Source organism: Merops nubicus, unplaced genomic scaffold, assembly GCF_000691845.1.
Source record: "Merops nubicus isolate BGI_N331 unplaced genomic scaffold, ASM69184v1 scaffold4864, whole genome shotgun sequence".
NCBI classification, from domain to species: domain Eukaryota; kingdom Metazoa; phylum Chordata; class Aves; order Coraciiformes; family Meropidae; genus Merops; species Merops nubicus.
In genome coordinates, this window is record NW_008602124.1 from 17753 (window position 1) to 42108 (window position 24356).

General features: G+C 40.7%; 1 protein-coding gene across 1 annotated transcript; it reads left to right on the forward strand.

The window, feature by feature from the left end:
• Positions 1-7803: 7803 nt before the first annotated feature.
• Positions 7804-23200, forward strand: LOC103770949 (serine racemase-like; the record flags this gene model as incomplete). The annotated part of the gene is made up of 4 exons (XM_008938225.1): positions 7804-7958; positions 15834-16176; positions 21938-22054; positions 22959-23200. Coding segments are annotated over exons 1-4 (803 nt in total), but the record flags the coding sequence as incomplete, so codon positions are not given.
• Positions 23201-24356: the final 1156 nt, after the last annotated feature.

Consider the following 24356-nt stretch of genomic DNA (forward strand, 5'->3'; position numbering starts at 1 on the left):
AAACCCCTATGAAATATAGTCTGTGGTGTGCCTGCCCAGATTAGAGAAACGAAAACTTTGTCCTGACAAAACTGGATTAACTATATTCCCAGCTAAATTAATGAATCAGGAGTAGACTCTTGACTCCCAGTCTTGTGTTGCACACGATGATCTCATGATATGTGCTAGGTTTTCTATTACAGAAGGCTGCATCCCTTTGCTGTTGTAACTTTACATCCACCATTTGAGTAATGTAAAAATGTGAGATGGATCTGTGAGTTCATGGCAGAGAATAGTCTAGAAAATTATACTTGTGGAGGAAGTGCTTGATTATTCCCAAATTAGAATTACTCAGCTAATGTCTTTAGCAGATCGGTGTTGCAAACCACACAAATTAAATGAGATAATTACTTGAAACTGGATCAACATTTTCATCCTGTGAAGGATCAGCTAATATCTGAGGTGTTATCCATCTGTGGAATAGCAGCTTGCTGAACATGAGTAATGGCAAACAGCAGTTAAGCAGAGGTCTGTGTTACTTAGCATCTGTGTACCTTGCTCAGTTAGGCACTGCATTAGCCATGTATATGAGGCCTTTGGATGTAATATTTACCATATGAGGGACTTGTGGAGATATCTAATGAAACAGAAACGGCTGGAAATAAACCCCATTTTTGATTACTAGTCAGCCTATTCTAGTTCTCTCTTAATTATCACAAGGTCATGGACAGAAGACAAGGGAAAGAATGACTTGCCAGAGAGAGAAGCCAAGCTAATCACTCCACTTCCATTCCTCTGGAAATTTACAGTACATGTGTTATTTTACAGTCAATGTAGTAAAAATCTCAGGCTAAGACTCCTTTTAAAATACATGTGTCAGAAGAAATATACTGCAGCAGGATGGTAGTAGTTCCTTTGTTATTACTGATCCGTCACATCTTTAGCTGCAGTTTTTCTTCCAGCATGCTTCCAGCACATGATTCTAGGTAGACACTGTACAAGAATGTGTATGAATTTTTGTCATCCTGCTGTCTGCGTAGCTAATCACATGGTGGATCCTGTCCAACAAGATTCCCCAACAATACAGCTAGCTATTACTGTATGGTACTAGCTTCCCCCTTCTTTAATTCCAGCTGCAAAACTGCATTAAAAGACAACCTAAATGCTTTCATGACACCACTATTTAATAGGAGAATTTGTGGTAGTTGCCATAGGGAAAATGTATAGTCATGAATGGGAAGAGAAGTGACCATGTAAAACTTTCTATTAAAACTTGATCTAAGGCATGAAAAACCTGTGACGATATGAACAAATCAATAGATTAAAAAGATTAGTGTGCACTACAGGCTCTGGAGGCAGGCATTCAATCCAGATTGTTAGAAAACAGATGTAGACTCTGGATTCTTGTCCTCCACCTTTTATTTTGATTTTTTTTCTAATGAGGTCCTTGAAGTGTGATTAGTTCCATATGTATCTGGGGCAGACATGAGGCTGAAGGTGGTTACACCTGCTACTAGTTTGCTGCATCTGCCTGGATATTCTAATTAGTGTTAAAGATGAAACAAGTAAGAGCAAGAATTGCCACCTGAAACAAAGTCCATGCAGGAAGTCAGGATAGCATGGATGCTGTTTCTAATGCCAGATTTTAGGACATCCTACCTTGCTTTAAGAGATCAGTTGGCTCTAAGTACATTAAAATACCTGTTAAAATACTCTGTCCAAATGTAGTAAAATGCTTTAAATTATCTGTCCCAACTATTCTTTAATTCAGACCCACCTCTGGAACTCATTGCAAGAATAACAGAAACATTATTTCTTAACTCATATATTCATTTTGGTTTTTTTTTTATTTCTGTAAGTGCTTTCTGATTTTCCTTCTTGGATACTACTTTATACTATCTACAAAATAACAAATTTTCTGTTTCACAGTGATGTCTATCTAAGGTCTCTTCTAATTAACATTGAGAAAAGAGGGAATAGAAGATTAGAGGATAAAAAAAATGTGGAAGTGGAATGGAGAGCTCATTGCATTTGTGCAAAGAGGAAGAAGCATCAGAAGCGAGGACAGAAGTCATGTGAATCGTCAATATGCTAGAAATAATTCCTGAGATAATCTCTCTTCTTTAAACTATCATTAGGAAAGTAAATTAGAAGAAGCTAATAGGGCAAGAGCCTGTGGTTTGGATTTAGAGGAAGAAATTACACCAGTCCAGTGTGCAGAAAGCATTCAGCTGGTATTAAATATTAAGGCCAGGAAAAAGCCACTGAGAGGTACCTGATTGTGCAGCCTTGAAGGAATTGGTGGAAACAGACTGTAGGACCGAGCAGAGGCGAGGTGGTCAGGAGTGTAGCCCAGCAGAAGGGCAGGGGAAAAGCACAGGGAGCAGGCTTGCTAATGTGGGTAAACATCACCTGGTAGCCAGGGAGCTGCCTTACCCGTGGCCAGTGAGGTCATCTATTTCTGTCTGCATGGCCACCAGAGGCAATTGGTCTCCAGCCCTGTCTTTGGCTCAGGTGGCTCCTTCATTTTGCTCTGCCCACAATGTCACTGGCCAAAGCTGAGGGCTGGGCTGGGTACAGCCCAGGTGAGCTGATCTCCTGCACAGTGTGAACTGCAACTGAGAGTTCAATGTTTTAATTAGACCCAGCGGGAGGGGAGGCAAGAGGATTTGGATCAATGAGAGTCTAGGCCAAAGTAACAGATCCTGAACTGTTACGTACTTGACCTTGAGCTTGCTTAGGCTGACTGGGAAGCAGAGGAGTTCACCTAAGTCCTGATGCTGAGAGGGGCAAGTGTGTGGCACCTCAGCAAAGTGTTTATTTATTTCAGCAGAAACTTTCATCTGCTCTTCCCTGCTGCTGTATATCTCAGCAGTGATGTCTCAAACATCTTCACAGGCTTTTTGAGCCTCTGAAAGCATTGTTTATAGACTGGCAAATCAGACCCGCTTTGAGTAAGTCTGTGAAAAGCTGTCTGTTTCAACTCACATGCACTTCTTGTCCAAATTTTTGGTGGGTTTTGTTAGTGAAAATAAAAGTCGTGATTATAATAGGAGTTTGAAATTATTGCCGCTGTGATGTTTTGATGCTGTCTGAAATAGTGCAAGTTGAATCTGTCAGTCACAGCTGCTGTGCTTTGTGCAGACAAACTAATACGTCTTTTCAGGGATTTACTTTAAGGGTTTCAGCCAATGTACCTTTCCTTTAATGTGAACACAGCCATGTGACCAATGCTTTAGATCCAGAAGGTCAAAAAGCATGGGATTAGGGATATAGTATAAGGTAGCTCATGTTACCCAAAGATATCTAGATACAGTCTTTGGTAATTAATGTAATTTTGTGAGGTTATTGGAATAGATTATTAGACTTTCATGCGTCTGCAATGCTAATAGACCGCTTCTGCACGTATTAAAAATATTATCCTACAACCTGAACTTGAGATAAATGGGATATGGAATTATAGAATAGTTTGGGTTGGAAGGGACCTTTTAAAGCTCATCTAGTCAAACCGAGCTGAATGCCCCAAGCAGCAATGCAAAATGTTTTGCTTATCAGTTATTCAGTCTCAAGATCAGGGAATGCGCGTGTTTTTATGTAATGGTAAAGCACAAGCTTTATGCTGGAGTTCTCACTTTTAGCTCAACTGTTCAGCATCTTACACCTAATGGACATAAATACTATATCGGGGAGATAATTTTTGGACCTCTAATTTTGCCCTTTGGCTTGAGAAATATGTCATCCTTTCTGCAAAGCGTTTACCTGCTAGGCAGATAGAGTCTGTCACACAGCAACTGCACAGGAAGCAGCACGCTCCAGCTTCCCTCCAGCCTGCAGCTGCCTTCTGTGGATCGATGAGTTGATGCCCGTCCGCCCAGCCACTACAGAGCATGGCTTGAGGAAGCCAGGTCTGTTTCCACTGATTTCAATCTACCTTATCAGTCTCTTCTCAGCTTCCTGAAGGTGACAAACAGTAATATAACATTTCACCACCATGGGCCAGCTGCTATACAAATATTGATTTATACAGAAACTGAGATGGAATTGAAATTAGTATGCTAAATTAGAAGGAAATTTGAAGCTTTTTGATGTCTCCTCCTTTATATTTTTTTTTTAATCGGTGAGTCTTTCTGAATTGTCTGTACTTATTTATCCATACTGATTATTATAGTGGTTTACCACCACATTTGCATTGATACATGGCATAATTCTAAATTATCATTTTGCTTTTCTGTGTTGCTACTCTCTGAACAACTTTTGTTGTTTTTCTTGGCTTCACTGCAGACTGTCTCCACCCTTTCCTTCTGCAGCTGATCAAATTCTGCAAAGAATTCTCCACTTTGGACAGAGTATTGCTTCCCACCCATGCTGTTCTCACCAAGATTGGAAACATTATTAATTTTATTTGGTTTGGGGAAAAACTTGGCTAATCCTTCAAAACCAGCTTTCAAGTCCTGTAATTCAATGGACTTTATTTACAATGGTAATAGCTATTTCTCCCAGCACAGTCCAAACTGAGTCTCCTCTGGTTACAAAAGAATGAAGCACTGTTTTCCATTTTCACAGCAAATGGGTCCCATTTTATTATTCAGAATGGGGAAAAAGCAGCACAACATTGTTTAAAAAGCTTTTTTTTTAGGAAAAGAAACAGCTGTTACTTTCTACATCATGCCAACTTTTCTTCAAATGTTCTCATGCCAGAGACTTGAGGGAAGAAGGCAGGTGGTCAGAATACAACCTGATGAGTGTAGAACTGTTATTCTGAGACTTGGATTTTCCACTGTTTTTCAGTCCTAATCCTTGATCATAGCATCACTATAGCTGGGAAGGACCTCTGGGATCATCAAGTCCAACCTTCCTCCCAACACTTCTCTAACCACTAGACCACAGCCTCAAGTGCCACATCTACTTGTTTTGAACACTTCCAGGGATGACGACTCCATCACCTCCCTGGGCAGTCTGCTTCAGTTCCTAACTGCACTCTCAGTGAAGAAATTCTCCAATCAAAACCTCCCTGTGTGATCTTACCCCCACACCATATAAAGGAAAAAGGCAAAGATGAAAGGTAATTTTTCATTCCTGCAGTAGTTGTGGTATTTTTTGAAGTACTGTGAGCAGATTTGGAAGTGGCTATATTAAATTATTCCAGGTCATGGGTTTAGAGAAAGAGGAAAATGGTTATTTCAAGAGTTTGGCTTCTCTGGAAGTTAGATAATGGGTCTCCAGACAAGCAATAGCTCAGATCAGTGCCATCCTATCCCAGGACATCTACTTTGTCGTTCACATGTTAATTCTTCAGGTCCACATCTTTAAATTTTCAAGCACTGGGTGGACTGATCCCTGAATACTTCAATAACTTCTTAATTTTCCATATTTTGGTCTGCTGGTAGTGTTTGGGTTGACCCTGTTCAAGCTAAGACTCAAGAGTGATGTTATATGTGAAAGGTTTGCAGGATCAGTTACTAGAAAGTGATGTGCTAGAGGAGATTTTTGCTGATTAATTGTAAAACTGGAAAGAAATGGGGCAGCCTGGGAATTTCAAGTGCAGCAGACAGCAGCCTCTTGCAGACAGTAGATTCAGAGGCATGCCCTCTGAAAAAGTATTTGACAGAAGATGGTATTCAGGGAAACCACTAGCAGGGTGTAGCCTTTATAGCCAGCTAGTTCAAATGTGTAACTGCTCTACCATGATGAGTGTGCTTTTTGGTGTAAAGTAAATAGATGATACAGTAGGTGACGAGTTGGATTCCCTCCCTGCACCTGAAGAGATGCTCTTGGTGGCAGTGGGAAGGACAGTGTCACACCTTGCTGCTGCTGTGACTTTTGCTGTTTGCATCTACCTTATCAGTAATGAAGCTCCTCTAAAACTCTAAGAGTGCTCTGCTTGGAAAAAAATATCTGAAAAGGCAATGAAATCTGAAGGAGTTGTAAGATCTAGCATATTGTTTTTGTAAGTGTGTTAAACCCGGAGTCAAAAAGCAAAAAAATATGAACTTAAGGTCACCCCCACCATAAGTATTTTGATGTAAGACTGCTCCTAAAAAATGTCTTTTCCAGGGGTATTGCTTTCTCTGGGAGAGTTCTGATTCTTGGGCAGCAGCAGCAGATATGCCAACTCTTGCTAATAATTGCATTAATAAAGTGAAATAAGTAGGAATTTTCTGGGGATGGATATTATGAAGAAGTAGGAGACCAGATTAACTTCCAGATGAAGATGGATATTTCCAGATATAATTTTACCCCTGTGGGCTGCTTGTTTGGGATTCTTTTAGAAGGACAGCAATTAATAGCTTCACGTACTTCTGTCCTGAAACAGCTTGGTGAATTTGTTTCCAAACGCCTTGGCCAATGGTACCAAAAATCCTCTTACTGGTTTTGCGTGATCTACAAGTGCTGATCACAGATCAGGGCCTCATTTTGTAAGGAGATGAATTTATGTCAAGACACATGCACATTGATCTGGAATCTCATTGGTCTGGAATCCCAGACACCCACAAGCTAGGCACTGAGATATTCACTACTTTTCAGCTCCTTTTCTTGCCCACCATTGCATCTTAGACATGTTATGAGTAAAGTAATAACTTTACCTGCCTTCTCCCTGTACTTCAAGGCACTGGTGAAGTTGAAGTTCACTCTGACTTAAAACTGTAGGTGCTGGCAGCAGTCAATTGATTTTTTGTCTCTTCCCTTCTGGCAGCAGTCTCCTGATGGGTTGTAGCCATGTGTAGCACGTCACCTCCACAACCTGCCCTTCTGCTGCTTGGAAAGGGAAGGATAAAAGGGTTTTGGTTGGAACAGACAGTAAAAAATGGTGAATCTGGAGCTTCATCTGTACTGTTGAAGTCAGAGGACCTGTCTGCCACATTAGCATAGGGAAGTCTCCACCAATACAGCTCAGAGTTTCCTAGAGACCCCAGAAAACTATTTGGTTTTGTTTTCTCAGAGTTTATTCTGACTCTCCCATACAGATCAGATTATAATATTTCTCACAGTACTCTGTGGGGAGGGTTAGGTCACAACTTGGGTTAGATTTTACAGTGTGCCTGCTCTCTGTCTTGAATGTTAAGATTTTTTATGCTATCAGCAGAAGGCAGAGGGTACTGAGTGACCACCGATAGCAGGAAAAGGACACCTGGTGAGTCCCTGAACAGCACAGAGCCTGCACTCCATCAGGGCTGTATTTCAGAGAAGAGGAACTACAGAAGGACACCCTACTCCCATCCCCACAGCACAGCCATCCTACATGTGGAAATGTGGCACTGCCTTTGCTAACACTCTCTCAGGGAAGTAAAGAACGGATTTAGATGGGGTCTTTTTAACACCTTCTGCTGCATTCTTTTCCCTAGATGATATTTTCTATCTGCATGATCTGAATATCTCTGTTTTTCTTCTACAAGGACCCAAAGTAATCGGTTGTCCTCTGTGCCTCAGTCACAAACCCCTGTTTTCCTTGGTGCTGCCCTAAAGGATCCCTGCAGGTGACTCAGCCCCCACAAACACCGACGCCCCTTTCTTGCCGCCCCTGCCTACCCAAGTGCACGCTGTTAAGTCGCAGGCCCTGCAGCAGCTCTGGATCATGCTCCACAGCTAAGCAGTAACTAACTAAAGCTTCAAGTGTCCTGCTCACAGAGTGTCACCGAAGTATAATCCAGGCCCTGACTCAAATTGACAAGGACAGGTTGGCCTCTGAAATAATCTCTTTAAATAGCAGCAGACATCTCTCTCAAAGGCAGTTCTTCCCTCCCCCAGCCAGCGCTGGAGAGCTGCTTACAGTACATTGCCCACTATTTCCCACCCAGGCATTGCAGGGCTGGCACTTCTCACAGGCAAGTGTGTCCCCTGCCCACAGTCTCCCAGCTTTACTTTTCCCCAGGAATTACTATGAATTTTGCAGCACAGTTTCTCTACTCCAAGGTGTTAAAAAACAGAAGTCCCAGAGACCGCTCCAGGGAAGACGAAGATTACGATCCTTTCTGGCAAAGGTTGGAGAATATTGCTGTCTGACTTAGAGCTAGAGCTCTCCTTTCTTCCCCCTCAGGGGTCATGGTCAGCCCTCGGGGTCTGCCCAGGGCCAGGCCCACGGACATGACAACCCCTGGACCCCTCCTGCCTCCTTACGATGTCGTAGTTGGAGTTTTGCTTCACTTCATTGTTTATTTAGTCACTGTGCTATATAGGTAATGCTTTCTTTTTCCTTTCCTTACTTTCTAAAGAAAAAAAAAAAAAAAAAAAAGAAGGAAACTGTATTTTTTTAATAACTCCCAGGGTTCTGTGTGTACAAGTTGCTCTTGGAATTATTCAGTAGAAGCAGCGGAGATAAGTCCATGGAGTTCATCTGTTTTTTATTTCTTCCTTCATGTATTAGAAATAACCCTAGACAGACTGATGGACTGCTGAAAATTTATCTTGGGATAGCTTGCATCAGGTCCTGTTATTACAGATGTTCTGTGGCTGTGTTTGTTGTGGTGCTTACGGTCTTCCTGAATTCCTGTTTTCAGGCTTGGATGGTGCAGACAGAATTAAGGAGACATCCAGTGCTGTTCTATAGCACCAGCTGGGGGTTGTGCATTCATATGGCATGGTTGTGTTTCCACAGCCATACTCATAACCTTTTCCACAGTTGTTTTCTCCCCCAATTTTATTGTTGGGACACCACTAGCAAGATGAAAACCTGGTGTTGCCAGGTGCGGTATAAACAAGGGGCAATTCTCATTCCTTCATCATGACAATAGTGGCAGATGTTAGTAATATTTAAAACATAAATTGTTTCAGCAGGCTAACTACTGTAAATAAACCTTCTTGGAACACCAAAGTGGAAGACAAGATCCCAGTTTTACATTGAAAAAATGGCTTGCCCAAAGACACACATAATGAGATATATTCTGCAACGAACTGAGAATCTTAAGCCAGTACTTTCATCACAGGACCACGTTTTACTCTAGTTTGGGTTATGCTGTTTGTTCTTTATTATAATTGAAGTATGGAGATGTGTTAATCCCCAGAAACCCTCTAAACTCAGAATACATTTAACTTAGAGGAAACAAGTTTAATTACTTGAAGAGTTTTTACTGCCAGACTGTATGCAGTGTTTGCTAGCAATCGTTTCGCATTCTGTGAATGTCCTGTAAAAATTACCTAGAGAGATGGGTGTGTTTGAGGGACACTTGGAAGGTGTTGAAGGAGAGGTAACCAAGAGGGGTGACCTTCTGAGTTGTTGTTGCTTTCAGATTACTTTTTCTCATGTTATCTATTTAGCAGCTGACACCCAGTTGCCATTGCCAGCAGTAAGCAATGACATTTCCATGATGTGTATGTACAGAAGACTGGCAACGGATTATGACCACAGATGAAGGCAGATATAGCTCAGGCTTTGGTAAATCTGACTTACTGAAAGTAAGGAGATATTTTATCAGAAGTGATAATGCAGTGTGATTATTCTTTGCATGAGCCTGAGCTTTCTTTGCATTTGTTGTTGGTGTACATCACACAGTTTTGTCAGGCCTGTAGATGGTGAGTAGAGTTATAAATGCCTGCTCAGTCTCAAGGCTTGGTTATTGTACACCTGTCTATGCTGGACAGTCACAACGCATACATCCCCTAACAATTGTGTCACACAGACTAGTAGCTAACCCCTGATCTCTTCGCCTTTTAAGACATTCTGATAAGTAGTCCTGCTACAAACTTCCTGCAGAAATCTTAGGCAAGCCACTCGATCTGTCTGTGCCCCAGTTTCTACCAATAAAGCTGAGATAATATTTACTGAATTTCTGCTTGGGAGAAGATGTTAGTTTCCTATGTGATTTGCAACAATCACTCTGCATAGAGTTTGGGTATTTAAGTGCCAGAGATGCATTTTAAAGTTCTGTCCTGTAATTGTCACTAGCTGGGAGTGACACGCTCTCAAACAGGTGTTTCCAGTGTTGTACAAAATAATGTTAATTAAAGAAAGTAATGTTTGAGTGCAGTATTGTCTTTTATCAGTTTTAACTGTATTGCCAAAGAGAGATCTAGCTTGTTCCCTCCCTATGCCTTGGGGAGTTTGTTTGTCACCCTGTAGTCCTGTGGAGGACATGCAGACACTGTATGGTGTGCTAACCTGGAATTACTAGCAGTGAAGGTGACATCTGTTATGAAGCTTCTTGCCATTTGTAACTCAGCAAGCCTCAATTTTTCTATCATTTCTCTTTCATAAAGACCTTCTTGTACAAGCTGCTGAGATGCTTTTAAGAACTGCTGCTATTGCAGCATTTGGATGTGTTTGGGGAGAGGAAAAATAAAATAACAGGATTGGGTGGAATTTTTGTAAAAGCAGGGGACCTCACAGGGATTTACACTGCCAAACAGAGTTAGGGTGGAACAGGAGTGTTTAGGAGCTGTTGGGAAAGGGGACTGCAACAAACAGGGAAGGTGTCAGAGGAGTATGAACTCAGACATCTGGAGCCATCAGGGGAGATGGGGCTAGGGACAGGAAATAAGAAGGATTAAAGGAGCTAGGGAAGTTCTGGGTAAAAGAGGGATTTGGATGAGGGAAAGGGTCCTCTGTCATATCCTTGGATCACCTCTTTCTCAGTCCTTTGAGAGGAGATCCCAGCACTAGTCGCACCTCAGTCATGAACCCAGCTACCTACATAGGCTGCTTCCCTCAACCTCACCCCTCCCAGTACATGACCATGAGGTAAAGAGACTTTAAAGGGGTCACTTTTTACTGTAATAAGTATTCTCAACTTGCAGGCATAAAAACTAAGCCCATTTATCCAGAAAGCAGATGACAAATATGTCTAAGACTTTACTAATGTGTGTCTGTTGTTTGTTGTGCTCCAGGAAGGTATTCAATGAGCCTGAAAATGATGGCAGCATATAGACATGAGCTTAAGAAATGCCTATCCCCAAAGTATTTTCCTGGTTTTGCTGGGATAGAGTAACAGGCCACCCATGGTCTGCAGGCTATCAGCAGTTTGGAGTCAGCTGAGCAGCTGAGCTGATACAGGTGTATCCCAGATCATAAACCTCATGCTCACTGTAAAGGAACTTTGCTGGGGATGGGGGGGCTCTTCCTGCTCCTCTTCCTTCTCACCATCCCTGGAGGGTCCTGTTTATCATTCTGCTCCCAAGGACTGCTTTCGCAGTTATTGTGACTACTGTACTTTCACTGGGCTGAGTATAACTTTGTATACTTTGTACTGACATTAGTATTAATATTAGTTTTGCTGTTTCATTAAATCTGATTTAATTTCTACACATGGGTTTCCTCCCTTCCCAGTTCTCCTTCCTGGCTGGCGAGGGGTCATCTACTAATAAAGAACTGCTGTAGTTTGGCCCCAGATACAGGTTGAATGGAGACAAATTTAAAATAATGAAATCTTAAAATCCACGTATAGAGTACATGTGCATATATATGGATGTGTTTTGACTAAATAACTACAGGCTAGCCTCAATTCATTGGAATGGTTTGAGGTGGTGTTCAAGCTTAATGCTAGCCAGTTTGCACTCTGCCACTGATCAGTCCAAGTTAGGCATTGGAGTTTGAAATTCTTGTCATGGTATAGACCTCTAAGGATGCTAAAATATAGTACATACTGTTGGTCCTTCTTTCTTGTGAGTGTGCACCAGTGTGAATACAGATGACAAAAACTGCTGTGGAAACAACAAAGAAATGTGAAGGTTTCAGTTGTATACTGAAAAGTCTTTGTTTCCTTTTGTGGCACTTGAATTTCTGTGAAGCAGCACAGTAATAGTGGAACACACATAATTCCAGCTTCATTTCTGCATCAAAATGCATTATTATGACTCGTTTTGTCAGAGGTGGAAAAGCTGTCAGCAAAAGCTGACATGAAGTAGGTTTGCAAGTCAAAGTGGCAGCACTGTGTGAGACCAAAGAGCTGTCTACTGCCGCTCGCCTCTCTAGTGGTGGCCAGTAACAGGAGCTTGGTGAAAAATAAAAGTTATGTAAGATGCTTTCTCTCATATGCTATCATGGAGTCTGCCAATTAAGTGCTTAGGGGCTTGCTGAATCACAGATTACTTCCTGGACAATGTATTTTTTTGTCACTAGTAGACCTACCTCCATATAGTTGCATATTTTCTTTAGGAACCCCTTATATCATTGTCTGTCATAGCATCCTTTGGCAGTGAGTTCTGCAAGTGATTTTTGTAATAAGGGAATGTTTACATTTTCTACCCAATACTTTCATATGATATACCCCTGACATTTATACTGGGAGAATCAGTGGCTAACTTCGTAGATTCTTGGCGCCTTCAGCTTTAGAAGATGAAGAGAACCCAGTATATCAGTTTAATCTGTTTAGTCTGTTGCCATGTGGATCCTGAGGAAGCCAATCTATATGTGCTTTATCTGACATGGTCATGTAATTGTCCCATCATTGCAGGATAACTGCACGGACATTTCTTTCTCCCTGTAGCAGAGGCAACAGTAGTGATCTTCGGGTATAGAATGTGCTACTGCTCCATTTTATCTTTCCCAAATTATTTGCATTGGTTTTATTAATTTCTTATTATATTAATAATACAGATCTTCCAAACTTGTTTTACCCAGTGCTTTTTAACTTGATGAAAATTTCTGAATATACAAAAACCCAAACTGGAAAAAGAAAAATTATTTGTTCTGAGTTGTTGCTTTTTATCATTCAAAGAGTACATTTCAGCACTTACTCTCTTCACATTGGCTTTTAAGACTTTGAACTATGTAAAACTATCATCTGCTTAAATGATATTTTTTCTAGTTCCTTAATTATTCATGGGATTTCTACATATGGATCTTCTCTTTTATTTTTTGCAGTTATGCTGAGCAGCTGTTCTCGAAGAAGTAGGTTTATAAATTGTATTTTCATGTTTGCTTATACTAATCACTCTAAAGGTAAAATGTCATTCATAAACATGTAACAAAACTTGCCAGCTGGGTATTTGTTTTATGGATGGAAATAGACTTTTTCATCAAAACTTTCTGAGACAAACTCCAAAAAAGGAAACGCAATTCCTTTGAAAGGAGCAATGTTTTATAATGCTGGGGTTTATACTGGCTCAGATTTTCATCTGGTGGGCATGATCACTAGAACAGGGGCCATGCTTCATTACTCTGCATGAGAAGTCACGTGCTTTCTTTTTGTGGGCACTTGCATGTTTTGCTGCCTGCTTTGACTGTTCCTGCAAAAGAAATTCATAATGAGGTGACCTGTATCAAGCACACAAACTGTGTTTGAGGACAGAAATACATCTGACCAAACAGGGTTATTAGTTGCCTGTTTGTGATGGATTATTAAACCTCAACACGCTGATCAACTCGGGTGTTTGTGAGCTCTCAGTGGGTCTGTGGCACACACCCAGGCAGGTTCAATGGGGACAAATGTCATTTGCTAATGTAAACGAAAAAAAAATATATAGGAGAACAAAAATGCATCTGAAGTAGTAATATACAATACATACATATACAAAACCACAATGTTTTCCTTTTGGTAGTGAGGCTGCTGACCTTTCAGATGCGAATGGATGGTTGTTTAAATGTTGAGATGGTAATGTTTTGGATCTGCTTTAAACCTATCTGAAGCTTGAAAAGCCTACACGTATTTTACAGTTTGGCTTTTTTTTTTTTCCCAGTGATCATAAGCTGTTGTCTCTATCAGGGTCCTGAGCAGATATTCACTGCAGCAGTGCTGCAGATCAAGGACTGAGAATCTGCTTGCTTCCCTGCTTTGTTCTGCCAAAACTAAGGCAAAAAATCAGTATCTTTCTATTTGCTGACAAAAATGTTTGATGGCACTGGTGTGGTGAAGCATTCCTTTGTGGTTTGTGCTTGCTAGTAGGATCTTAGTTCATCAATAGCCTTTTTGTGGTCATCTTTGGTTGTTTTATTCCTTATGGACTTTTTGTAGTTGATTGCAACAGATGCAAGGAAAAAGTGTAATCTCCTATCTCAAATGCCAGTCAGTAAAAAAAAAAAAATTAAAAAATTACAAATTTTTGATCTTTGATACTGATTTTTTTTTTTTCCCATGTTGGCGGCTGGAGGGATGTGGGTGAAAGAAGGAATGAACTCTTAACAGTGATGTGGCCTTTTAGATGATGATAGTTGTTTCTGCAAGGGGCTGTGCTGTAGCAAGTTCACAGGGAGATGGTCTGATCTGATTCTTATCTTTACATTATGCTAACTAATATGCATGAGAACTAACACTGGAAGCTTAACATCTTTATGCGGTGTTCCAACCCTCTAACCCCAGAGACAAAATGCATAAAAGTATGAAAGCTATTTAATTTGAAGCCAGAATGCCTGCTATTTGGGAGTATCAGCTTTAAGATACAGTATTGGCAAAATATTTTAAATTACAAATTTCAACGTAAACTAGTTACCAATACGTAAGTTATTTGTTTTAGAAAAATAGTGCTGATCTCATTAATTCTGGAGAGAGAAGATCTTGCTACAAAAAACTGTCCTTTCTTGTCTCCTGTGAGGATATACAGAATAATTGATGCTTCTGGTATATTACTTAATTCAAATAACAAAACCTTTTACGTTTCTCATATTGTTATGCAAAGTCCTCAGTTGGCAGTGTAACAGGAATCAGAGCTACTGGCAAAGAAAATGGATGACACTGCCAAAAGTGAGGCAATTGCTTAAAAAGCAGCTGTTTCTAAATATTTTTAAATTCTTTTTGGAAATTATTGCAATGCATATTACAGTGCTGATCAGTGCTGTAAAACTAAGGCAACATTTGCTTTAGCAAGCCTTGCTGATGAATAATGCACAACTTAAATCCAGATTATTTTGTGAAAATAGTAAATATTTTTTGTTGGAGATGGTGATTAAATCTCTGACATAATTTAACACATGTATTTTTTTAGGAAGCTCTTTCTCCCAAATAGGTTGATATCGAGTCCTCCATGTAAAGGGGCTTATATCAGCTGTGTAATCATAGCCACAGACCAGGGATGGTATCGGCTCTTTTCCAAATCACTGGTCTCCTGCTTAATGCTCCTTTTACTCCACATTAGTCTCCAAATTCCAATAGTTCTTAGAAGTTTTGCAGTTATTTGTTAGCAGGGCTGCAAAACCCTCTGCTTCCATATATTATCCCTTGTGAACTCCTGAACACTGTGAGCCACAGAATAAGGCAATTGAAGGTGGGACAACTGACAGATTTTTGTAGCAGTGTCTTTCCAGAGTTGATGATGCCAGGTTTGTGTGGCATCATACTGTTGTCTTCTCTACAGGGTTTTTGATCTATGAAGTGTTAAATCGCAGATCAGGAGACATAGCTCTTTTTAGTTCTGTGGTAGGATATAATTGTTGTCTCTTACCAAAGTAATTTCCTTCCCATCATGAGGCAGTGACAGCTGTCAAAAGTATGCTCTGCAAGTATGCAAGAGCAGGGAAGCAGACCTCTTATGTACCAAGTAATGACAGTTGTTGCTGCTATTAATGATATTGGGGAATGCTCTGTAGCAACTACTTGCGTTTTTTGAAAAACATGGAGTTGCATCCAGTGAATGCAATTCCAGTTATTCCAAAATTTCTCAAAGCACTGAAATGGGATCATTGCCAGTTGAAAATGAGTACTGAGTAAGGTCTGGCTGCTCAGATAGCACAGATTACATCTTTCTCATTTTCTTGGGTATGACAGTTTCCCAGTTTGCCCACATGCTACATTATCTCCAGCTTTTCTAAAAGCTAGTTGGTTACTGTAGCTTTCAATCCACACGCAAGATAGGTAATATGACAGCAATAATTCAGCCTGCCTGTCTGGGGCGTGCAAAGAGCAGCTGAGTTGTGCATCATTCCTAAATGTTAAATGTCAAGCCTTTAATCATCCAAGCTTTCCTAACAAGTTTCTTTTATTTGTTTTTAGGGATGACAATAAAATAAAGAAACAAGATGTCCCAGCACTTTGTGATCTTCACTGTTGTAAGGATGGGCAGATAAGAAATGGCCTTATTGGGCAGAAGCCACCCTCTATTAACCCCGAGAGGCTGAAGGATTTTGGTGAGGAGGATTACCTGAATGGGGACGTGAAGACCTGGGAAATGAAGATAGTGAGCCGTAATGAGGAGTTACTTAGGGATGCCCTTTCCCACATCCCTCAGTCAAGCAGTAGGACCAGCCTGTCAAGCTGTAACAAGCTGATTCGATTTGAAGATATTAGCGCAGCAGCCTTCAAAATCCAGTGTGGTGTTCAGAAAACCCCCTGCATGGTAGGGAGTCTTTATCGCTTTGCATTCTCTCAATGATTCTTTTCTTTATAAAAGTTGGTCAGACATGAATGAAGAGTATGTGTGAATTACAGCAGGTAGATCTGTGTAGGATGACTTGTGTTCATATTTGTTGTTGTTAACTGTCAATAATAATTTTCTTCTTACTTGTTTACACTAACCTAAATCCTCAAACATTGCAGTGACCTGTAAACAAAGGATAAACCACATTAGGCATAGACTTAATGCACTGTGGTATTATACTCTCAGTGAAAAACTCTTGCAACAAGGAACCTGAGTTGGAGACGGTGGGCTATCAGTGTCTGGGTAAGCAGGCTTGAGGGAGGATGTTTTGCCAATGACCAGGCCCAACAAAAATGATAACACCAGCAGGGAGATGAACCAATACACAGACTGTATTGTAGACAGAAATGTTACTATATGAATGACCGCCGGGGGTACAAACAGGTCAACAAGCTCAGACATGATCGACGCCACCCCCAATGATCCCACAAACGACATGACCCAGCCCACAACAGGGGGTACAAACAGAGACCCGAGGTTGCCCACAGTTGGCATGGGAAACAGCCAGAGCAGCCAGTTAAACACGTAAGAAACGGTGCCCACATGGCAACTCTCACCCAATTGACCTGCATTTGCAAAGGCCTAGACAGATCCGGGCCCAGCTCCAGGAGAGTCAGGAGGTCTGCCCTGAACCAGGAAGCTCTGTGGAGTGCACTCCACAGACAGACACTCCTGACTCCCTGCCAGTGGTCCCAGCTTTTATCCCCCAGCAGACCCCTGACCTTTGTCAGCTCCCTGCGGGACCCCTGGGGCTCATTTCCCTTCTGGCTCTCCCTGCAGGGCCGGCCGCACCCTGGGGGGAAGCTCTAAGGCAAACTCACCCCTCTGGATGAAGGGCTGTGGGAATCACCCATATGTCAACCTTAATTCAGGGGCTCGGGGTTCAAACCCCAGCATTTCAGAGGATCTGGTTTGAAACCAACCCTCATATTTGGAGAGTTTGAAGGTGCAAATATTCCTTCCTAGCCTGGCCAGCCTGTGAAGGCTGTATATGTTCTGTCATCTGGTGGTTCTGCTGCGTGCATCTTCAACAAAACAGGGATGTTAAGATATACATTCACAAACTTACACACCTTCCATCAGTCTAGGTATGAAAATGAATGAGATGCTTCCAGCAATGTATAAAGATTTGCTGAAGTGCAAGAGAAGTACAGTGTATTTCTATTGTTGGGATCTGTTAATGAAAGCTACTTATTTTTATTAGTTAGCCACTATTCTGTGGCTAAACTCCTGTTTTCCCTGTGGTGGGTGAAAAGAGCATCTTTGCCAAAGCATCTTTCCCTGTTGCTGACCCAGGGCACCCTGCCAGCCTCACCCACCAGCTGTGGATTATCTTTCTGGCCTGCACAGGGAAAGTGGTGCCTCAGCCATTGCTCAGGGTTAACAGTCCCTGGACCAAAGTCATTGGTTCTGCAAGGCACAGCAGTTCTCATGATCCCTAGATGGTGCCTGCTGATCCAAAGACATCATGATTACTTCCAGTGTTGAGGGTTTTTTTTTGGTGTTTATTTTTGTTTGTTTGTTTGTTTGTTTTGTTTTTGTTTGTTTGTTTGTTTTCTTTTTTTTTTTTTTTTAGCCTAAAGTTCTTAAAATAAGGATGTCTGTGGATTTTGTAGCATACTCCCAAAGACGTGTGCCTTTGCAGAACGGGTATGACACAAGACTGTTTGGGGCTGTAAGGTGGATCACTTCCAGGGTAGTGTGGCCAGAGTGCAGGGAGTAAAACTAGACATTTTTTGCATTCATATAATGCCTGTTCAGAGTGACTTAGGAATAAACCATCCTGCCAGCTGTACCTGGATTTCCTTTCAGAGTGGAAAAGCTGGCTAGCTGGGGAAGGCAGCAAGGGGAATAGGCAAACGTGCATCACAGGTGGTTATGGGGCTGGGGCCTGGGTGAACAGAGGGAACATACCAAACTCTGCACATTTGCATCGTTTGTCACCAATATTCTCAGCCTGTCATGCTTCAGAGCACAGACAGTGCTCTAGACAGAAGTGTCCATCTTCTGCTTTTGTGGAGAGACTGTCCCAGGAAAAGAGGATTTGCATTTATATTGCAGGTAGCAAGCACTGCACTCCTCTGTGTTTGACAGCTCTGGTCGTGTTTGTTAGTTCAGTTTAATCTTGCTGTATAAAGGTAAGCCTATGGGCAGGGAGAACAGGAGTGCCATGGCTTAATCTGGAAAGCAGAACTGGCTAGCTCTGCACCCTTTGATAGCCTGGATCACCCCTTCCCTGCAACTCCTGATGTTGTGCACTTCTGCCAAACAGTTATAGAACACTGCCTCTGTGTCTCTATCTGCTAATGTGAGAATGAGGGATCCTTGACCATGTGAGTTGTTGAAGGACCTCATCCATGACTTCTGCTCAGATGGATTAGACCAAAAGCTCAAAACTAAAGTCCACCTTGGCCCCCTTGCCTGAACTATCTACTTGCTCCCAGGGTATAGCCCCCACTCTGAAAAATTAATGAACAAATACATCCTAATGTGGGAAAATATAAGATTGCACCACCAAGTCCATCTTTGGCTGCTGCAGGCGTCTGTAGAAAACAAAACTTTTCCTAAACTGGTCATGGTCCTACTCACAAGTAGTTAAGCTCTCTTTGGCCAATTTAAACCATTTGTTCTCAGGCAGCTTTGCCCCCTGTGCTGGTTTTGGCTGGGATAAAGTTAATTTTCTTCCTAATAGCTTGTATGAGGCTGTGCAGGAAATTGTTGATAACACAGAGGTGTTTTCATTACTGCTGAGCAGTGCTCACACAGAGTCAGAAAAGGTCTTTTCTGCTCCTCACATCACCCAAACCAGCAAGTAGGCTGGGGGTGCACAAGAAGTGTGGAGGGGACACAGCTGGGACAGCTGACTCTAACTGACCAAAGGGTTATTCTATACCATAGGATGTCATGCTTAGTAGTAAAACTGATGCCTGATGCAGCTGCTGCTCAGGGCCTGGCTGGTCATTGGTTCACTGGTGGTAAACAATTGTTTTCATTTGCATCACTTTCTTCCTTGGGTTTTATGTTGCCCCCTTTCTGACGTTCCTCATTGTTGTTATTATGGTTTATTATTATTTGATTTCAGTTACTAAACTGTTCTTATCTCAATCCACAAGTTTTCTCATTTTTACCCTTCCAATTCTCTTTCCTCATCTTAGCTTAGCTACCAGCTGGGGTTAAACTGTGTCACCCCTCAATTTAAATAGTTCTTTTCTTTTGGGTGTCCCTGGCAGATTTATGTAACACAGTTTTATTCCCTTTCTGCATTTACTGTGCCAAGATAAACAGGTTAACATTCTTTACTCTCTTTTTATGAACTATGCTTTTGGGATGATCATAATAGTGGAAAACCTACATTCCCACTTCTTTTACCGTGAAAAAATAAGCCCGTGACTGTTGCTTTTCAAAGTAATGTTTCTGCAGAAGTCATTAGTATGTTTCATGCACTGATTCAAAAGGAAAGTATTGAAAGCATGGAGTGGTGTCAAGAAAAACACAGATAACCTTTATTTTAACTTATTGCTAAGAGGCAAAAGCCCCTTTCAGGAATGCTTGCTTGGATTTTAAAAGTGAGTATAACTATAACCCTTCAGTTAATTGAATGGAGAGACACTTTGCAGGATTAGGATTCCTAATCTGCAGGTAAGACCATGGATGGAGCATCCTGAATTCATAAGCAGAAGTTTGCCAGGAGCTGAGGTACGACATCATGAATACTTGTAACAGATGTAACAGATGTTATAGTGGTAGTGAGTATAGGAAATAAAGGAATTGGCATTAAATTGAGCGCTTGGTTTGGTTATTGATGTAGGAACTTTAAGGGTTGTTTTGTGTTAGCTTTGTGGATGCCAAATAGAGGGAGTGCTGTGTGTTGTACGTTAGACACAATATCTGTAGTCCTCAGATAAGATCAAGGTGACAAAGGGAAGACTTACAGGCTGGTTCAGTGAGTCTTACAAGGTCATGCATCAGGTCACTACAGTTGAAAATAGCACTGACACCTCCTTTATTAGAAGTAATTGCTATATTTAGGCTACATGGAAAAAAGTCTTGGTTAAATGAAGCAGAAAAGGACAATTGAAAGGGGTAAAAGATTGAACATCAAAGTTAATTAGTAATAATCTGAAGTACACCACCACTGTGGTAAAGAGTGACTTAATGACACATTTTTAAATGTAGGAGACTGAGCAACTTTATAAAACCACAGGATTTATCTCCTTAAATCCTTTTCCTCATTGTTCACTCTAGAATCCAAGATTCTCTACAAAAACCAAAAAGGATAAAGCCAGCAGGGTATGTGAAGAACCAGTAAATAGTGTTTCTTGTTTAGAGCTCTTGTTGTTTTTCACAGGCATTCTCCATAGATGAAGCTGTTTAGGATAGAAACAATTATCCTATTGGTGTACTAAGCACTTCCAATTCTTTGAGTTCTGCAGCCAGATCTGCAAATGCAGCAAATGGTAGCTCCTACTTCAGGTTTTTCAGAAGCAAAATAGAGAATCTGGCCCCACCTATGGGTGAGGAACTTAACATATGCTTGTAAATCCACTAAAAAGCCTTGAAACGTTTACTTGAAATATTTTGTTTAATTGTATACTTTAACACAAGTATCCGTTTCAGATACATTTAGTTTATATAAATTCGCTTTGAAAGTCACACAGTCTGAAAAATGTCAGTACATATTGCTATGTCTACTATACACCATATGCAAAGGGACTGTCAGATACTCTTTGAGATAAATATTTAAAATATATTATCATGCTGTCTTTTAATCTCTCTCTTTGTGACTTATGATAAATGAGGACTTGATCCCCTAAATCCCCAGGTCCTCATTTGCTTTGGCAGCTCATGGAAGAAATAGAGCTAATTACAAAATAGAGATGCAGTAAGCTGGAATCCACAGGCTTGCTGCAGCTCAATTTCAGAAGTTACCTCATTTAAAACTCTTGGTTTAGATAGTAAGGTAAGAGAAAATCAATATGGCAATGCAGTAAGTAAGTGTCTTACCATAAATTTGGTAGTTGATAAAGGTTTGCTATTTAAAATAATGTTTGCTTATTCCTTTCAGGGATCCTTTCTGCTCCAAACACTAAGCATTTGCAAACAGCTGGTGCTTACACTTGCAATCCTAGGAAATTATTTTTATTATTTCTCTCATTCTTCAAATAAAAAATGTTTTCCCTAATGCTGTACTGGACTTAGGGTGCAAAACAGACAATATTCAGTAGTGAATCAGTGGCAGAAAACATAGCAGAGTCATAATGGGACTCTCAAACAAATTTTCTGGCTACTTTTGTATCTATTAGGAGATGACTAGGAGATATTGCCAATTCTGGAAAGTGCTAAAGTATTTTTAAAAACACGCTATAGTCTGGTAGTTGAAAATACTTATTTTAATATTTGTGTTTGAAAGGTACTACCAAAACAAGTGCCATTTTCAGAATTCATAGTGGCATGAGGTACATCTTTCACTGCTGAGTGTTTGAAATCAGCTTCTATAAACCAGAAGAATCTGGTAAGTAAGAATACACTGTCACGTACTTCTGAAGAAACAGATTATGAAATTTGCTTTTTAGAGCTCATAGCTGGCAGTTGAATGCATGACTCACCAGGGAGCTGTAGGGGTCTGGAAGAGTTTTCTTAATTTTCGATACATTCCCAAAATAACATTTCTATACTCCAGTATTCTAGACTCTCCAAGCAGTATGGAATGGACATCTACCTAAAGAAAGAGTTCCTCCAGTACACAGGATCTGTGAAGGAACGAGGTGTACTTTACCTTCTGACATCATTGCCTCAGGTATAACAAAATGTCAATATTCCAAAGGAAATAAATAGATTAGATCTGCTTCATAAAAATGGAGCAGACTGAAAGATAATTTTACTTGTAATGTCTACGGAATTGCAATGTTTCTTACCTTTTGAACCATTATGCTGAACAACATAGATAGGTCTGCAAGTATCTGAATGTAACATACTTTACTACTTTATATATGCATTGTTGATCTCCTGGTGAAATGCTTTAAAATATTTGAAAGAAAAGCTTGCAAAATGTAAGCGTCAGGATTTTTCTATGGCACTTAGATGACAGTGTTTGTCAATAGTATTCACACAATGGTTCTGACACACTGAAACCACCAAATCTGAAATGATGATGAAATTGAGCTACAATGACTGATGAGTAATATCTAGATCAGCAATTGATTTCAGTGTCATTACATAAATAGCCTGTTTATCATTTGTCATAGGAGGTTATTGAGTCTCTGCAATAATAATAATTGGCATGATACAGCAACCCAGAAACAGTGGTTATTCCTGCACTTTTGTAATAATACTAATACATCCTTCTATTAAAGAGAAACCTGAAATGAAATAATTTCACACAGGCAAGGAGGAGGGACCAGATATTGGATCTGAGGGGTCAGAGATCAGCTCTTCTGGGGTCAGGTGGAGTTTTGCAGCTAATTCCAATGGAACAAGAATGGAACCCAAAGGAGTGCAGGAAAAGGGATTGATCTTGTGCTGTCTTAACTCTCTGTGTTAGTCCTGAGGTCACACCAGCCATGCATATACTGTATTGCAATATCATAATGGGATCACCTAGGAGAGGAAAAGAAGGAAGTCAGACCATTAGAATGATCCAGGATCATATGGGACAGTTTTGTGACATGATATAATGTGAAATAAGCAACCCTGTTTTTTAGGATCAGCAAAGAAAGGGGGTGATCGTGACTTCGGACAGTAACTTCTCCTTGGCTGTTGCTTACCATGCCTCCGAGCTCCGTATCCCAGTGTTTGTCATCGTGTCCACCAGCACATCCCCGGCCAGAGTGAAGATGTGCCGTGAGTACGGCGCGATGGTTATATCCTATGGCACCACAGCTAAGGATTCCCAGATGCATGCAAGAAGGTTGGCACAGGAGAATGGTTACCTCTACCTCGAAGAGTAAGTGGATAGTCAGGCTGATTAGAAAGTTTAGGCTAGATACTTGCACTGCTCTGTAAAAACAATTTGTTTCATTAAAATTTGATCACAAGTCATCAAAATGTTCTCATTATCTGGAATGAGGCCAGTTATATATTCCCAGGCACAAACTGTAAATCTTTCTATAGCATTTGGGGATAGAAATCAAAATAAAACAAATTAGGCAAACTCTTCCCCCAAATTAAGCAAACTTCTTGATTAGGAGTTGTATGGGCTAGTATGATAATGCATACATGTTAACTCTCTATGAACCCTGCCAGAAAGCATTTAAGGCTAGCATAAGGCTAGCCTTTGTTTTTCAGCTCTGGTTGAGGTAAGAAGCTAACCTTTAGTGCAGAAAGTTCAGTGGCATAGCGTAGAGCAAGAGAAGATTAATGCTGTAAAAGTTTTGCATATCTGATGTGATTGACAAAGTTCTTATTCTGCCTTGAAAAAACATTATTAAGAGGCTACTTCACACATATATTTAAAGTACCTAAGGATGAGTATAAATTTTTTTGAACTACCTGAGGTCATTGAACAAGCTGGATCTAAGAAAAACATTATTAAAGTATAATACTACAGGCAAAAACATTTAGAACTGATCCATTTTCCCTATTTGTCTTTTCTCTCTAAAGTATCTTTTGCCTTTCTCTTCCTTTTTTTCTCCTTACCCTTTTTCAAGCAAGGTTTTGAAAAAGGCAAAGGTCTGAATCATCAGCATGAGGTAGCCAGAGGTCCCTCTGATGCATGGAGCTGGAATGTTATTCTCCCTCCCCATCACGACCTCTGAGCAGGCTTTATTCACCACTTCATGTATGACATCTACTGCAGTGAATGCCCATTCCACTTGGGCTCCTAGGCTCTACTGCACTAAACATACTAATAATGAGTAATGTTGCTTGGGAAGAGGATCCCAGAAAGAAAATGTTAACCTTAACATTCACAAGTCCATGGGGCCTGATAAGAAGCACCCCAGAGTGATGAAGGAATTGGCTGATGCAGTTGCCAAGCCACTGTCCATAATACTGAAAAGTCCTGGCAGTCAGGTGAAGTCCCTAGTGACTGGAAGGAAGGAAACATCACCTCTATTTTTAAAAAAGGTAAAAAGTAAGACCCTGGGAACTACCACCCTGTC